Genomic DNA, 18,457 nt, shown 5'->3' with positions numbered 1-18,457 from the left:
CTCCCACTTACCCCTGAAACTGGTGAGTGGCCACTGGATACTGTGCGCTTCCCCCACATGATAATTTGGTAGATGGGCCTAGCAAGAGAGAAGACAGCCACAGATCCCCAGGGCCATTTCTGGGAGCTATGCATTGGCTTGCCAGCCATATACACCCTTATCCATCCCTCTTACCTGTCATAGAATCCAACATGGGCTACCCCAAGTTCAGAAAGAACACGGTTGTAGCCTCAGGGGTTGAGTACCTGGTAAAAGCACTACCTGGTACCTGGTAAAAGTCTGGTAGCATCAAGCCAGAATCACCAGCATCCTCTACCCAAGTGACCAGGCCTCCAGGGGCGGGGGCAGCATGCCTCTTGGTCTTTCAGGCCCCTGGCCAGGTACTATGCATCCCATTCCTGGTGCTGCCAGCCTTCCTTCCTATGCAAGCGTACACACATCTTTCATCCCTCCCATCTCCAGCAGTCCTCCTATGTCCTCCTTGACTGTCCCTGAGGTCTCTGAGGGTCAGCCAGGAGGTCATCTTTCCTCCCATGGGCTTCAGAGTGCCACCTGTGGAGGGCAGAGGCCAGTGCCAGGCTTCACACATTGTGGGGAATGCCCCAGTGGAACCCAGGCCTAGTTAACCTGGAGAGGCATAGTTGCAAGTCCCAGCAGCATTTGTAAGCCCAGGGACTTCAGGAGCCCATTCACTGGGAGTCTATCTTGCAGGCTGGAGGCTGGCTGCTGTGGGGACACAAATCAAGGTTGTTAAAGACACATGTTTCTATATGAAATGACTGGTGCTTGGGTCCTGGCTACTTCCTTAGCAGTGTCACTATGACCAAATCTCTCTCTCTCTCTCTCTTTCTCTCTCTCTCTCTCTCTCTCTCTCTCTCTCTCTCTCTCTCTCTCTCTCTCACACACACACACACACACACACACACACACACACACACACACACACACACTATCTAAAAGCCTAGCCTGTAATAACAATACATGCAAAGGCAGAGGTGTGGGGTAGTGACAGTCCTTGTTATCATGGCTCTTGTTACTTGGCTGCACTGGACTGTTACACTGACCTCGGCCTGCTGAGCATTTAGGGTCTTAGAACACAGACATTGGCGTTCCTTTCTTAGTGGGATTTATAGGACCAGGTTTCTGAGTACAATGCCTTCACATTGCCTACCCTGTCCCAGGAGCATTCAGCACTGCTTTCTGTAGGCCCCCAGATGGCACAGGCTCTGGAGCTCCCCCTCGTGGCTTGATTGGAAGTCACAAAGCAGTCTTTCCTATAGGCAAGAGGCCCCATCATTATGCTTTCTGTCCTGGGGTTGTTGGGGGTTGGGGGGGGGCGGCAGTGGCCCTGAACAAAAGGTGCTTAGAACAGCACCTTTCCCATCCAAGCTGGTGGTTCTACCACCTGCCATTCAGGAAAGTTAATCTGAGGCCACAGCCCTGGGGCCAACAACTGAGCCTCAGGTCAAGCCGGCACTGTGGCAACACGTTCTCCATTTTCTTGAACATTTCAGGGACATCAAAGCACCTTAGAGCTCTTGAACCTCCCTGTGGGAGTGTAAGAGTTCATGTGTGTGTTTGTGGATGCAGGGGGTCACATACCACGGTCCCATGTGTGTATGCATGTATGTTGACAGCATCCTTCTGATCCACCAATACGCATTCTCGCTCTCTGTGTGTCTCCCAAGGATCAAGACAAGACAAGACCTCTGTCTACACTGGCCAACCTGGCCATCATCATCACGGATGTGCAAGACATGGACCCCATCTTCATCAACCTGCCCTACAGCACCAACATCTATGAGCACTCTCCTCCGGTAAGCTCTGGCCCCCAGCCCCAATGGTGGCCATTCCTCACCTGTAGTCCCTGTGAGGGGCAGTGGAAACCCCAGGTACCTTGCAGGTCACACTATCTTCCATGTCTCTCCTGCTCTCTGGAAGATACCATGGGGCAAAAAGATAAGTACAGCTGGCCATCGGAGACCTGATTTAGAAAGAGTCACGAGCAATGACACAGATGCCCATGGGTACTCTGGCCTGTGCTAGGGATGGATGTGGGCCTACTCTCAGCCAAACATTTGCTTAGTCATGTCCTCCACGGGCCTGCTGCCCCTGTTGGCCATGAGTACCACAAACAATGACACAGATTTCTTTCTGTTCTGAGGCTCCTCTCTCAGCCCAAGCTGTTCCTGGGGGCTCATGGAGCCATCTGCCCTGGGGGCTCATGGAGCCATCTGCCCTCCCTAATGGCTCTTTCTTTTAGGGAGGGTCTCAAGTTCAGGTATTGAGGGAGGTGCCTGATTTTGTGTTTATGTCACAGGTCATCAGCTTATCTTTTGGTTCCTAGATCTCAACCTTCCTAACGCGGCAACCCTTTAATGCCGTCCTCATGTTTTAGGGACCCCCCAGCTATAAAATAATTTTTGTTGCTACTTCATAACTGTAATTTTGCTGCTGTTATGAATTATAATATAACTATCTGATATACAACCCCATGAAAGGGTCTTTTGACACCACATGCCCCCCCCCCCCCAGATCATGACCCACAGGTTGAGAATGTCTGCCCTAGGGCTACACAGCTGCACTTGCTATGGTTGGGAGAAGGTCTCACAGGACAAAATAGGTCATGGTCCACTCCACAAGGTCCTGACAAAACTATGAGTGGGTCTCACTGGCTTGGCAGCCACCAACTCTGTACAGACCATAGTAGAATGCCTGCTAAGGGCTGATGAAGGAGAGTGAGGTACATCCCCAAACAGACAGAAACTCAAACGCGCATCTTGGGGGAGTGGTATTTGTGAAGAGAAAGGAAGGGCTTAGCTCTGAGGGAAAGTGGAGAATCCCTGGAAGCTGGCGATGTTCAGAACCTCACATTGCCACTGGCATGACTCAAACATAGGGAGAGGTGGGTGTGGATAGAGTTCCTAAGCCAGCACAGGGTGGGGAGCCTGGTCCTGTTTGGATGCTACAGTTGTTCTGACTACAGGTGTCTTTGGCACTAAAGGTGTGGAGCTGGCATTTGGTCACCTGGTTTGGGGGCCAGGTATGGGGTGAAGGGTCTCAAAAGTAAGGTGCTTATTCTCTGGCTACTGCGGGTGTCTGAAGATGCTTGGAGACCAAACCGAGCCATCTCAGGCTCACTCTTCCCAGCTTCCCCTTTCTTGGCATGCTAGGCACACCAGGTTCCCAGCTTTTGAAGTCCACTCTGCACACACTCAGCCTGCCCATAGCCAGGGACTTCCCCATCCTTTCTGCTGCCAACCCCAACTCTGCCAGGCCCGTGTCTCAGCCTCAGGCAAGACCTGACTGCCATCTTCAGATGATTTCAGGCCCGCCACCTGCCTCCAGCCCTGGGCTTCTCCTCCTGGGTGTTCAGAGCCCAGAAGTGACTTGACTAGTGTCTGTTGGTATCATGGCTCAGCAGGGACAGAGTCTTTGACAGGCACAGTGTAGTGGAGTTTGAATGATTGAATGAATGAACAAATGAATGAACAAATGAATGAAGACAGGCTCTGATCATACCAGCCCTCTTGTGGTCCTGCCACTCATGTCACCCTTGTACTTACTTGCTCTCGTCACCAACCCAGAGACCACCTGACCTTCCGTTCCCAGCTCTCTCCCTCCTTTCTTAGACCGTTTCCCTGGAATGTCCCCAGTAGTCTCAGAGTCATCCACCCCTCCCCACTGTAATACAACTGACTACTAAGCTAAGTACCTAATCAGTCAACCATGGTCTTGTGCAGTGTTCACATAGGAACATAGACTGCTTTTAATCTCTGAGTAATCAAGATGTCCCCATCTCTGGATCATCTTGGGGCTCCCAGCACACTGTGTCAGAGAGTGTGGAGGAGATACTTAAAGCCAACTTGTGTGGTATGTACTGGCATCATATTGGCTGGGTCCCCAGAGGAACCCCCAAAAGCCCCCACACTGCTACCTCCACGTTCCCAAGGAATGGCGCAGCATAGGAGGTTTCTGAAAGAACCTTTTCTTACAGACATCAGACTATGGTAGCTGGTGACTCGGTGGGTCCATTCGCTATGGGTGCAGTATTCGGCCACTGCTTCGTGAGCTAGTCACAAGGCCGTGTATTTGACACAAACTGCCTCTGAGTCCCCATGGCGATGCCTTTGTAACTTGCACAGGTGTTCATGTCAGGCATCAGAGTCTTCCCCTGTCCCTCCAGGGGACACTACTTCAGCCTTATAACCATCTCCCAGATAGCTATTGGGTGTCCCATATGTGGGGCCTGGGCTAAGTAAGCTACACCCTTCTTTTCTAAAGGATTCCAGTGTCTTCCTTCACACTCTCTCCTCCTGCTCACTCTGCTACTTGTCACGTGATCGTCTTCTCCTAGCTCAGAGATCTTAGCATTTCATCGTGTGCTTGTGTTGCCCATCATCTGGCCAGTTCCGAGGGAGTGACCGCACCCATGCTGTGGGGCACGGTAAGCACTTTTACAAGGGTTGTGGTCCAGCTGAGGAAGGCAGACCAAACTGAGTTGGCATCCAGCCTCTTCTGGGCATCGACCAGCCCTCTAGCCTCCGTGTGGATCTCCCCACTAGAGAAGGAACCCCCACTTCCCCATCCCCTACAGCTTTTCTCCTCCAAGCCGGCTCCCACACGCCCCAAGTCTGATGTCTTCAGGGTGCTAATCAGTTTCCACGCCTTCATCTGGATCTCCATGTTTCTTGAGTGTGGCACACTGATTTCACACACATTCCTTAGCTGGGCCAGGACTGAGAGGCAGTATGGCTGGTTCAACACCCCAGGCTGGAGGACCCAGGCATCTCTCATGACCAGCCCTGTCTTTGGTGCTCTCAGGGGCCCTATCAAGACCCTGCCCTGCCCTCCCAGCTCCCCCTCTTTATCTGTGGCTCCCAGCATGTACGCCTCTCTCTATCAGTGTATCAGGCTAGCAAGCTTCATCTAAAGTGTATATATTACCTAATAAAATCCTTCTTATTTGGGATTATTGCATCAAATTTTAATTTCCTCACTCGAACAGCAGCATGTCGGCCTGCCCGTCAGTGAGGGGCCGACGGAAGGTGAAAAGAGCGGATAGGCTGCACAAATTACTGCCGGTGATGCCTATCAGCCCTTTGACTGGAATTGACTGGAATTAAGGACTGAGAAATAGGATTTTCTGCCTCAGAATCTGCTGTGGCAGCTCTCATTGGAAGTCCCCAGTAGCCCCCGCCAGCCAGCCCCCACCCCAGTAATGCCCCCTCCCACCTCCTCCAAAGCAAACTGCATGTCACCTGTCACCTTTCAAATCCTTAATCATGTCAGAGAAATGGGGGCTGGGGTGTCCCACTAAGCTTACAGAGAATGTGATGGGTAGTAGTCCCTGAGGTCCGGCACAGTCCAGTCTAGTCCTTGCTGCAGCCACTCACAGGGGACAGACTCCTAGTGAAGTCCCTGGCTTGTGCCCCACTTCCTGCCCACCAGGCAGAATCCTGGCCCTCCAGTCTCTACTAGAGTAAGAGGCTTATTCCTTCCATCTCCCAGTTACCTGCACCCTGCTTGCCCATCACACCTTGTCAGCTTCAGCAAACTCCTGAAAGGTCCAAGAATATGTCCTCCTTTGGGGGTCAGGAGACTCTCTGCCTACCCATCATGCCTAACTAGCACATGGAGATGCTCACTTAACTGGCTCTTTCCCAAACATAGAAAAAACCCCTTAGCTTGCGAATGGAACCTTTCAATGGCGGATGTCGAGGGTCTGAATTAGCTGTTTAGAAATGTATGCATAGTCCCAGTCAAGGCACCCAAGGTTATATTGGATGTACACCGCAACTCTAGAGCCCAGTTCATTTATATTTCTTGTGTGTGTGTGTGTGTGTGTGTGTGTGTGTGTGTGTGTGTGTGTGTGTGTGTGTGTGTGTGTGTATCAGTTGCTGGACAATGGAGCTTATTATACCCATTTTATGGCTAGAAAAACAAGTAGGAGGTCCAGACTTACAGGAATCAAACCCTTAGCTACCTCTCTGCTTCTCTTCCTGTCACAAGGAGTTGGGACCTTGCAGGTCTGTGTACCCATCATCTCTCTGAGTGGAGCCTTACTTCTCAGAAGCCCACCTCCTCCCTACAACATGAGTGCCTGGGAAAGGGAAGAATCCCTCAGCAGGGGCCTGTGTGGAGCTGTGTCTCCTAATCTCCCTCCAGGTCATGCCCCTAGGGGCCTCCCTTCCCACAGAGCCACAAGCTGCAGGCGTGGACTCATCCTTGGAGTCCCAGCTCTGTGCTGGCAGACTTTGCTTCCTCCTCATTCCTTGTCTTTGGAAATAAGTTGCAGTATATTGAAAATATAATCACTGAGACTCTGAAACAAGAGCCGTGGGCTCCCAGGAGCCCCCATACCTCCTTGTTAATTCCTTCTCATAACGTTTCCAGGCCTTCTGTCTGCACTTGTATTAAAAGCTCAGAGTTTTATTAAAAGTGGATTTATTTACCCAAAAAGAGATGAAACCCCAAACCTGATTGAGAGCCTGGCAGAGCTTGCTCGGCAGAGGCTTGGGTCCAACTTTGGCTGGGAGAGGGCCTCCTTATCCTCATGTCCCACAGAACCAGCTAGCCTCTGCTGAGTCCCCCACCTCCACCCCAGCTGCATAGATATGGTGTCCACAGACTCTCTGCCCACAGACTTCTCTGGACAGGCCAGCATAGCTGCCTTACTCTGTCCCCTTGAGCCCAGCCCAACCTACCTGGGATATGGCAAGACATACATTTGTCCCTTAAGTGTGTTGTTTAGTAACTCAACCCTGGGGCTCTAGTTATCTTTAGGCTTAGTCACCCTGACAGGTGGGCCCCTGCTCCAGTGGCCCACGGGCAGCTCAGAAACCCTCTCGTGGCATACATATAGGCACCCAGGCAGAATGAAGCTGCCCCTGTGTCTAGAATGCCCACCTGTTCTGGAAGCTGAGGCTTTGGGTACCCTTGGGACTTCCGGCTGAGGACTGACTGGGTCTTCCCTAATGAGTAGTGAATGCCTAGGTGAGCAGGTCCCCCAAAAAGAGCCTCCAGTGGGGTGATGGGGGGAACCTGTATAGGCTCCCTAAGTCTAGAGTTGTGCTTCCCTGTGGCCTCCACAGACCCCAAGTCAGGAGCTCTGCGTGCTCCACAAGAGGATGCTTGGGAGGGCAAGGTGACCAGTCTCCCATGTGACTAACCCGTGGCCCCTGATCAGTCTAGAACACATGGCTTCTCCAGGGATGGCTGGCACGTAGGCCAGTGCTTAGAATAGTTCCTGCCACAGAGCAGGAGCTCTGTGACATTCGGAAATGACATTAGCATTATTTTAGCGGAACCCTGTGGCGCCCACGGTACCTGGTGGACAGGAAAGTTAGAGCCAGAGCATTTTAAACATGAGCATGGCTTCCCGTTCACTTGCTCCCTGCCCTGGGACCTCCAGGAGTCTCTCAGCTTTCTGCCTCTGTTTCTTCATCTGCAGGAAGAGGCCAGCAGGTCTTAGGACATTGGGAGGCCCAGGTACCTGAGTACATTGGGCCAGCATTTTTCAGCAAGCGTCTGTTTCAGGGAAGATGTGCTTCACTGTGGCCACTTGGCTCTTTTCGTGGCTTATTTATCCAACTTCTTAATAAGCCCAGGGGATCCAGCTGGAGGCCCTGCTCCCTGAGGGAAAGGACAAAGAAGCTGCTGGGCCTGCTTGCCATATGGCCTGGTCTCTGCATATATCCTGAGATATTCCACATGCCCTCAGGGAGCTTGGAGGCAGTCCATCTTTCTGCACTCTAGGCTAAGGGAGGATGGAAAGGCTTCTGGGAAGAACAGTGCAGTATGTACTGGGAAGAGGCTGTGGCCCCTGCTGTGTCTCCACAGTCTAGGAGAACTTGGAGGGTATTCTTGGCCCTGAGACAGAGAAACTGTCATAAGGCTAGTGACAAGCAGACAAGCCCACAAGAACCCTTTTTAGACTTGTGAGTGCTAGGAGGATACTTTGACCCTCCCCCCCCAAAAAGATGGAGGTGGGGGCCTGTCTGCTGTTCTTCACTCAGGGAAAACTACTAAGACAGTGGTTCTCAACCTTCCTAATACCGCGACCCTTTAATGTAGATCTTTATGTTGTGGTGACCCTCCCCCCAACCATAAATCATTTTCATTGTTACTTTATAAGAATAATTTTGCTGCTGTTATGGATCATAATATAAATATCTGTGTTTTCCCATGGTCTTAGGCGACCCCTATGAAAGGGTCATTCGACCCCCAGATTGAGAACCACTGCACTAGGACATGAACCTCACGTGTAAGGTGGGCAGGGACAGCTAACCTATGCAGCAGTGTGACATAGCTCAGGGAGTGGGATAGAAGTTTTTCCTGGCAAGGGACATCTCAGCAAGTGGTGGCCCTGATGATGTCAGTTTCTTCCGCGTATTCACTTGTTTATTCATTCAGTGAACTGCCATCAATCGATGGTTATGTACCAGCATCCCTTCCTGGGAGCTCACCCAGGCAAGCCCTGGCCTGTGTTGTACTCTCTCGCTGGGGCACTTTTCCTTTTATTTGCTCTCCTTAGAAAAATGCCTACTAATTCCTCACAACCCATCCTCAATGCTGCCGCATCTGGATGCCCCTTTCTAGGCTCTTTTCTGTGCATCTCTCCTCATCACCCCCAGATGTGTGCAGCAGCTGTCTGTGCCTGTCCTTGACCCCTTGCTTGAGTCCATTGACCATCAGTGCTGTGGGGGAATGGGGACTGCTGAGGGCAAGGCCATTAGAGTAGAGAGTCTTATAGTTGAGAATTGGCCTGAGGAAGGGAAACTGGGGGTGCTAGTATACCCACAAAGAAAGATAGTGGTCTGGGGTATAGGTGACTGAACTCGTGTCACTTTTCTCTCCCAACCAGGGCACAACTGTCCGGGTGATCACTGCTGTAGACCAGGATAAAGGACGACCCCGGGGGATTGGCTACACTATTGTCTCAGGTAAGCCAAAGGCTGCATAACTTGACGCAGAGCCCAAGAGAGTCGCTGCTGGGGCCTCAGGCTCAAAGAGCTGTGGATCATAAGGAGTGACATTTGAGATCTGCCTCCAGGGACAGTCTTTGCTAAGGAAGGGGACAAATGGATACAAAAAGGAGGAACTGGGTTAAAAGGCTATGATGTCAGCCAGCCGGGCGGTGGTGGCACACGCCTTTAATCCCTGCACTCGAGAGGCAGAGGCAGGTGGATCACAGTGAGTTCGAGGCCAGCCTGGTCCACACAGCGAGTCCAATACAGGCAAGGCTACACAGGGAAACCCTGTCTCAAAAAACAAAACAAAAAACAAAAAGCCATGATGTCTAGAGGCTCTGGGGATAGGAATGTGTGCTACTGCCCAAAGTCTTAAGCTGTGGACCTTCTGGGGTTCCAAACCTGAAATGTGGTGACCCTTATCTAACCACCTCCAGTGCTCTGGGATTTCTGTTCTTATTTTGTGAAAAAGTGGAATTTATACATCACCTTGGAACAAAGAGTATTGCTGCTATCTGATTTCATGTCGTAGTCACAAGTGAGGGGATTCACCTATCCACCCAATAGGTGTTCAGGTAGCACCGGGATATCACCATGGGAGACACCTTGGCTGTGTAGAACACGAGTGACTGAATTGATGACTCTGAGTGAGGAGGTACCCAGCTCACGTCTCACACCCACAGACTGACCAGCGACAGCTCTGAGGGGCTTTTCAGGGCCTAAATTGCCCCCTCCCAGAAATGTTGGCTCTGTTCCTGCACCATACGTTTGTGGTATCCTCGCTCTGTGTGGAGTCTCTGAAGGGTCAGCTTGGACCCCTGAATCCCTCCAATGCCTCCTGCCGTATCTCCATTCTGGTACCCAAGAGAGGATCCAGCCCAGAGTAGACCCTAATGTACACTCATACAATGATTGTCATTCCTGGGGGCCACTGGTGTGTTGACCTGAGCCTCAGGCACCTCAGCAGCCTGGGCTGCTGGTAGGAGCTCTGCCTTTACGTGGCAAGGCCTACCTGCTCCAACCAAGTGCACAGAGGCCCAAGCTAACACCCAGTGTATGCAGTTAACCTGTCCAGATCTGAGGCCCTGTCCCCTCTGGGCTGTTTATCAGCCACAAGCGAGGGGATTTATATCTGCCCACAAGTGCTCCCCCCACTACTAATGATCCCTCTGTTTTGCCAAGAGCAAAGAGGCCTTCAGTGGTAAGTTATGGCTCCATCTCCATCCATTTGTTCTCAGCCCCCTCGTAGCCACGCTGAGCCTGATGAATGACAAGGTTCTTTCCTACAGAGGACTTGGCATGGGGCCCTTCTCTTCCTATGCCTGCCATCCCAGGCACTGGGAGCGCCATCCTCTCCACACCAGGCTACAGGAGTCCCTGGCTGAAGTCTGAGTGGACACTTCCTAGCCTTATCCATCCTCTAATTCAGACATTCTGCCTACCTGATGCCGAGCACCGTGCAGTGGAGGACATGCTCTACTCCCCACCAGGGCTATTTCAGAAGGGCATTTGGTTGCTGCATGCTTGATGGTGCTTACCTGTAAATTGAGGTTATAAATCCTAGGGCTGTGGCTGTGGCTCAGTTGGTTGAATGTTCCAGGGCTACATTAAACTGGCCGTGGTGGTGCATACCTGCAATACCAGCACTCAGTTGGTGGAGGCAGAAGGATCAGGAAGGTCGAGGTTATCCTTGGCTGCATAGCAAGTGGATGAGTTTGAGGCTAGCTTGGGCCACGTGAGACCCTGGTGCAAAAATAAAATAAAATAATTTTTTAAAAGGGAAGGAGGGAGGAAAGTAAAGACAAAATAAAATTTAAGAAAAGAAAAGAAAAGAAAATCTCAATGAGAACCTAATGGCTCTGGGAGAGCCATAAAACACTGAGACTAACATTTCAGATTAGCAATTGTCAGGGAAGGGTCCTTGACCGTGGCTCATCTCATTTCCTCAAAGTACAGAGAGGCACTGAGCACGGGCCACCATCCTTGGTGCACCTCCAGGCAGACTGACCAGAACAGCACCCCAACGCTACTGAGCACATGGCCCATGGCTGGTCTCAATTGAGAAGTACAGTCCTTGTGACATATAGGGCTCGGATGTGGCTCAGCAAGAGCCCACAGGCTTAGCATGTGGGGTTCCAGCTCAGCCTAGACAAGAAAAACTGTCAATGTGTCCTACTGGCAGTGTGTTAAGACAGTAACATTTCAGATCTCCTGGGTCACTCACAGTCCAGTATCAAACTCAGTTTTCCTTCTAAGTTGCAACTGTACTCAGATTGCTACAGAAGACCCTGCTCTGGTGGGAGCCTTCTTCCCTGGACTTAGCTCCAGATGCTCACCATGCCTGGCAGGGCACCACAAGGACCAAGCAAGCCAAGCAAACCAGCAGTCAGTCAGTCAATGGAGCTTGGATTCCATAGCAGGTGCTCACAGAGACAGGAAGCACTCTTCTCCTCACCCACCATAGATGGCCAAGAGCTGCCTAGGCCAGAAATGGTGAAGATGTCCCGAAAGGATGAGGACCAGGAGCCATCTTACTTTCAGAAACCTGCGGTTTTGCCAGGAAAGTGGGCCTGTAGCTGCATAGGGACTGCGGAGATGTCCAGGATAAGAGAGTGGCAGGGAGGGAGAGGGAAGAGGCTGAACTGCATCCTTAGAGGTGTAACTAGATGTCAGCATGGGCTGGGGCCCCCTAATTCCCTATGTAAGAAATAAGATTCCATCAGATACTTCACACCCAATCCACTGGGAGTGGGAACCCCGCCAAGGCTTGGCCATCAAAGCTGGCATGCATCATGGATCATGAACAGGGATCGTGAATAGGGATTTGCATGGTGGGCAGAGTGAGGGGCACCTGATACATCTGTTACAGTGAGTCTGTGACTGAGCACAGAGCTCCTGAGGTCGTGGGGAGGCAAATTACTGAATGTACCAGGACCAGCTGTGTGGCGTGTGGGTGGCCAGCCTGGGCCCTGAGAGCATTGCCTGTGTGGGGGTGGGGCACTCAGGCTTCAATGGGAGAAGGGTGACGCTGGGCGTGGGCTTGGGGTGCTCAGTATGGCAAGAGCGGGATTAGTGGGTTAGGGAAGAAGAGGCTGATGCAAGCAGACCAACAGGAAGGATGCTATGTCCCACCAAGAGGTGATGACAGCCCTAGCCAGCTGCCACAGGGCAAGGACAGAACAGAGAATAAAAGGAAGGCCAGGACCCAATGACTGATAGCCAGGTGCATCACCAGGGAGGAGTCTGGGGCTGCTTTGTATAGTTTTGTGTGTCCCCCCCCCCACCCCTCTCTCTTCAATTGTGAGGTTGAGTTGCTGTCCTAACTTCCTCTAATGATGCGCAGTGATGTGGAGGTGTGAGCCAAATAATCCTTTGCTCCCCATCTTACTTTTGGTCATGGTGTCTCGTCGCAGCAATAGTAACCCTAAGCAGGACAGTCCACCACTGTCCTGACATCCTCTACCAGATTTCCACCCTCCTTTCAATTACTCCCCAGATAGGGCGTCTTTTGGGGATGCTGCACAGTGTTGTCTTTTATACTGAGGTCCTTGGACCAGCATCATCTGAGAACCCTGTAGGCACAGAACCTTCCAGACCCCTCACTCTGTGCCTCCTGCTCCAAGTACTACAGGAGTAGGACCCAGCTTCCTGGACCTCTGAGAATGAGGCTGTGTGGCTCCTTTGGGCTCCTTGGGCAGAGCATCCATTGCTGATAAGTACCTGACTGAGGCAGTCCTTCTTGGAGCCTCTCCCTGCAGCAGCAGGCCTGTGACTACATAGGGTATATAGATTTGGTTAGCAAGCCCATCCTAGAGCTTTCCACGTCCAGCTTCACCCTCAGTCCAGGTCTGTCCTTGGTCCTCTTTAGGAAGTGGGCAAATCTCTTTTAGCAGTCTACAACTTTTTTCCCCATCTGTGGTCTATGCACACATTCCCCCAAAGACTTGCTAGATGTCTGCATATACCAGGCCTGGACTAGCTTGTCCATGAGTTTTCCTTCATTAGAGTCAATAAAGGAGAGACAGTTATCAATTTCTAGACAGGAGAAGATAAGAAGCAAGCCTACCTTGGCCAAGGGTCACAGCTACCAAGTGGCAGAGCACGCATTCGACCCCAGCCTCTTGACCTCCAGAGAACACCCAATTTCTATGACAACTGAGGTCCCCCAGACCATCGTCATTGACATCACCCAAGAAACTGCTGGAGATGCAAAATCTGGGACCCTACTCTAAACCGGCAGAGTTAGAAACTGGGGGAGGGGCAGGCAAGACTGATACTGCTGGACCTCACCATGTGACACTCTGCATGCTTTCTGCACAGGTGACAGCTCCCACCGAGGGCGTGAAGTTTCCTACGTGGGAGGGTGAAAAGCATCTTAGCTATTTTTATGTGTGAATCGTGTGTGTGTGTGTGTGTGTGTGTGTGTGTGTGTGGCATTGAAGTTGCACAGAAGGGAGGTAATTAGGAACAAGAGTCTATAGGGACTCATTAGGTGGAGCAGGGCTGGGAGGGGGATGTAGAGGGAAGAAGGTTGGTTAGGAAATGCTAGGCTAGAATAAAGACTAAATGAGAAGTTTGCTGACTCCAACCCCTTGCCCTTCACCTTACAATGCATCAGCCACATATGCAGGGTCACATAGGGGACATGGCAGGTACAATGGCGGAGGCCAATGAGGTACTGCGATCTGTCCCAGATTTGCTATCAGATGAGTTTATTTTTAATATATTGTTTTTAAGAGGGAAAGCTGGTGCACATGTGCCAGTGTGTATGCCTACACATAAGGGAATAATTACTTATAGTCAGACTTGTGTGAACCTACACACGAATACAACAGCAACTACAGCAGGCCCCTGGCCACGCCTGCTGGGTCAGCCATCATGGGAGACCATCCAGCAACATGCATCAAAGGCCTTGTGATTAAGTTGCTGTGCATCTTCCTCCCCGCAGGAAGAGAAAGCTCAGAAGTAGAATGACTTTGGAAATCTGTATGGCGCACCCAGCCGCTGGCTTATGATAGACAGTTGGTCCCTGGAAGCCCCAGGGACTTTGGGCCTAGCATATAGCTGGCCTATAGGGGCTTGGCCAAGGAGATACGGAGGGCAAATCAGAGAGAGATAACAGGCCTGCTGGATGACGGCATGAAGGAAAAACAGTAGGTTCCTGGGCATGGCTGGCTGGTGAGAGGAGGGGCTTACAGCATGGTTTGTGATAGGGATCAGAACAGGAAGACATGAATAGAGCCTATTCTCTCTCTCTCTCTCTCTCTCTCTCTCTCTCTCTCTCTCTCTCTCTCTCTCTCTCTCTCTCTCACACACACACACACACACACACACACACACACACACACACACTTCTAACCACCAAGCCAGGTTTCTGAGTCCTGGTGGAAGCCTAGGCTGACAGCCTTAAGATATAAGCAGATCTGTTCACATCTGTGAGTGCCCACCCTAGACCCACATCAGCACCTGCACCAGAGCACCCCATCCCTCACCAGGCAGACATCACCAGCTGAGCCCAGTGCAATGATAGGCCTCTGGGGCTTTTCTGCTTTGCCCTCTGCCAGCTGCTGTCTTCTGCTAAGCTCTCTGTCTCTTTAGCCACAGCTGCGGGGATTGTGCTGCCTTGCGCAGTCCAAGGCTCAGCATATCAGCATTCTCTGGCTCTCTTTCCTAGGCAGTATTTAGGGACTCAGCCTCTGGGTTGGAAATGGTGAATTGAATTATCTAAGTGCACTGAGTGTTATTCACAGTTTTCTGCCTCCCCCATACCAAAATGATGACAGTATGCTACACTGTTCTCCATTCCTTCAGGTGAACCGCAAAAGTCAGCAGGCTGCTTCCCATGAACTGTCCCCTTCCCCTCTCAGGACCACTTTTCTTCTAGTGATGCTCTGTGCCCCACCTCTAGGGTACCACTTTACTCCCCCTGCAGAGGCAAGTTCCTCTTTGCCCTTACACAGGGCCCGGAAGCCCCTGGCCAGGAAACCGCAGCCTGCCATTTGCTTGCTTTCTTCCTGTGAATCACATAAGTCAGGGGGCTTTAACAGAGATTTCATGGCAAAGACAGTCTGAGACTCTCCTTTCTGCGCTCCATCTTCCTTGCATCTCTCATCTCAGGCAGGAATGCCTTTTATTTGGGGGACCGTGACCTTCCAGGTGCCTACTGTCCTGTGGATGCATCCTTAGACCTCTCTGGCTGCAGGCTCATGAATCTGTTTGCCCCACTGGAAGGGCTGAAGTCATGGACCCTTTCATCTGACAGCTCAGGATGGGAGCCACTTCTCTTCTACCCAGTCCTGGCTGAGGTGGCTGCAGCAGTGGGTCACCGGGATCCTTGTCTCCACCCGCACCCTCAGCAGTTTGTTTGACTTTTTTTTCTCTCTCTCTCCTTTGGCTTATCGGGCTTTTGTCCTCATCTTGAAAGAACTTCCAAGGCCTCTTGCATCCTGGGAGGATTATAAACCAGCCACATGTCCTTTCTCTCTCTCTCTCTCTCTTAACTTGACGCACCTCAGAATTGATTTAAACCAAACTCTTTGCTCATTGTCAATAATAGTTCACTTATGGCTGCTGTATTTCACTCTTGACTTTATTTATTTTTATTTTTGAGACAAGGTCTTTCTGTTATATATCTCTGACTGTCCTGTAACTCACTTTATAGACCAGGCTGGCTTCAAACTCCTAGCAATTCAGCCACCTCTGGCCCCGGAGCGCTGGGATTGAAGGTGTGTACCACCATGCCCGGTTCATTCTTGACTTTAGTGATACCATGGACACCCAAGAGCCCACCAGCTCTGTGAGAGCAAACCCACTACTCCCACCTCATGCCTGCCTTGTGTGATCCTCCCCCCTCAGCTACCACTTTCCGGGTCAGCTGGGCCACACCTTCCAATGCTCCCCTTTGCCAACCCCTTGCTTTGGGAAAATGTCACATCTGTGTACATGACACACTATCTGGATTTAGATGTCTTTGAACTTTATGTTTTAAAGTCTTGTGTTTGGAGATGGGCGTCTTCCACTCTGGTCACATTTGCTGGTGTGTTATCAGTTGCTCACTCATTCCCATTGCTGTATATTATTCCATCTGCGCAGACTTGTGACACTGCTTTGACCATTTTGCCCACTTGTCCGTGTGCATGAGGGATACTTTGCTTTGGCCATGGCATCATCTCTCCTCCAGCCATAATGCTGCTATCTAGAGCCCTTCTAGAGAAAAAGACATTAAAATGCACAGAGCGTATGAATCCCACTTAAGTACCCGCGCCAGGAACTCAGGAGTCAAACCAAGAGGCTTTTTCTTCCAAAACCCTACCTGTGGTCTCTATGCAGGGCTGGAAGTTACGATTCCATCAGTTAACCACTGTATGTTAGCTGAGTGGCTGCCATACAGCAGGGCCGCATGCTCAGCCCCAGAGGCCAACACAGAATGGAGAGCTAAGGTCACTGTCCTTGTAAGCTCATCATTTAGTAAATAACGTCACGGCGGAGGCAGTGTGGCCCAGCTAGGTGAGCACTCTGAATAAAACAGCACTGTGAAGAGCAGCTAACAGGTGCGCAGACGTGCAGGAAAGCTGTATCCTGACGACCTGCCCCTCTCCCCGTGGGCTATAGGCATGAATCAGAGCCTTGCTGCACCCACCTCAGAAAAGGTCTCCACCCGATGTCCCCAGGGGCCTTTGAACTTGGGATGAGCCTCACTAGGCAGCCCAGCTCTCAGCTCCCTTCTCATCAGATAGATGCCTTGGATGACTGCTCAGCCTTCAAGGCAGCCCCCAGCTGGGGCTAATCTGAAATAAAAGTTTTTATTTATCTAGCTTGATACCTGGTGCAAGGCTAAATCATACAAGAGAAAAAGCAATAAAAGAGAAAGATTAAGCGTAAGGCTCCCGCTTAGGCCTGCCCTTTTGCAATATGGTTACAAAGATATTAAGCCCCAAGTCACCCACAGCCCTCCCCCCTTGTCACCATTCTTGAGTCCCTGGGCTCAGCTTAACTGAAGCAGGGGAAGAGGGTGGGAATGGGGCTGCAGGAAGGGACCCCTTGGGGTGCCCTGCAATGAGGGTGAGCTACCAGATGGAGTTCCAGTCCCTCAGCCAGTCAGCCACCTCCTACCACCCAGTGCATCTGTGATTCCTGGCGTCTATGGGGGAACCAATGGGTTTGACATCTGCACCTAGGTGGCTGCCAGCGTGTTTGTGTCATCAGTATTTATTATGAGTCTACCGTGGGGCCAGATCCCTGGGGAGAGAGAGAATTCTATAGCCACAGACCCACTCACAGCCAACCTGGGCTCCAATACTCCATGACCTTGAACAGATGTGCTGCCTCGGTGTGCCTCATCTCTGTAGCTGTGGGATGAGATTGTTACCAGGGCTAAAGGAGTTAATGCAGGTAAAACTCCCAAAACATGCATGCTGTGTGTCTGACACATAGTAGGCATTCAAGAAATGTTATCTGTCATCAGCATTAGCAAATGGCAGTCTAGTTGATGAAGGCCTACCTACAAGGAACAGTTCCCTCAGCCTGGAGGGGAAGGACTCGAGAATGTGGCTCAGCTGGAGTACATGCCTAGCATTCATGAAGCCCCGAGATCCTCCCCCAGCACCAGATAAAGCAGACATGGTGGTACAAGCTGGTAACCCCCGGCAACCATGCTCCACCATGGAGGCAGGAGGATCAGAAATTCATGGTCAATCTCAGCCTGGGATACAGGCAATTACTGAGGTAGTAGCAGCTGGGAGTGGTGGCTCGTGCCTTTAATCCCAGCACTCAGGAAGCAGAGGCAAGCAGATCTCTGTGAGTTCAAGGCCAGCCTGGTCTACATAATGTGTCTCAGTTAGGGTTTTATTGCTGTGAAGAGACACCATGGCCACGGTGTCTTACAAAAGAAAATATTTAATCAGGGCTGGCTTACAGTTTCAGAGGTTTGGTCCATTGTCATCATGGCAGAACACATGGTGGTGTGTAGGGCAGACATGGTACTGGAGAGGTAGCTGAGAGTTCTGCACCTAGATTGGCGGCAACAGGAAGAGAGAGTGACACTGGGCCTGGCTGGAACATCTGAAACCTCAAAGCCCACCCCTCAGTGACACACTTCCTCCTACAAGCCACACCTCCTAGTAGTGCCCCTCCCCATGAGCCGAGGCTATTTTCATTCAAGCCACCACACCCTGTTTTGCTTTCCTTTGTTTTGTTTTTTTAAGAAAAAAGACAAAAAAGGAAAAAAAAAATGTTTAAGTTCCTTAAAACACAGACTCCACAGGCTCATGCCCCCTCCCTACCTGTATAAATTGGCCTGGCTCTCTATTAATCCCCACCTAGAGTTTTAGAAGTGCCTCTGGGTGGGTTATGTGTATTCTATGGGTTTTCATTCCTGCCCTCCCCTGGGAGATCAACTCCTGCTTGAGGACGGTGACATTTGTCCTTGTAGGACATTCCCCTAGATAGTAGAATAGACTCCTATTTCCCCATGACCCTGAAGCCAT

General features: G+C 51.1%; 1 protein-coding gene across 1 annotated transcript in view; it reads left to right on the top strand.

Moving 5' to 3' along the window:
• Positions 1-18,457, top strand: part of Cdh23 (cadherin related 23) — a 373,665-nt gene that overhangs the window by 152,988 nt on the left and 202,220 nt on the right. The window contains exons 8-9 of the mRNA XM_051152488.1: positions 1,689-1,817; positions 8,867-8,959. Coding sequence (XP_051008445.1) covers positions 1,689-1,817; positions 8,867-8,959 — 222 coding nt within the window. The remainder of the gene's footprint in view (positions 1-1,688; positions 1,818-8,866; positions 8,960-18,457) is intronic.

Source organism: Acomys russatus, chromosome 11 (genome assembly GCF_903995435.1).
Source record: "Acomys russatus chromosome 11, mAcoRus1.1, whole genome shotgun sequence".
Classification (NCBI taxonomy): domain Eukaryota; kingdom Metazoa; phylum Chordata; class Mammalia; order Rodentia; family Muridae; genus Acomys; species Acomys russatus.
The sequence above is the reverse complement of the archived record's forward strand: the minus strand, read 5'-3'. Positions and strand labels throughout refer to the sequence as shown.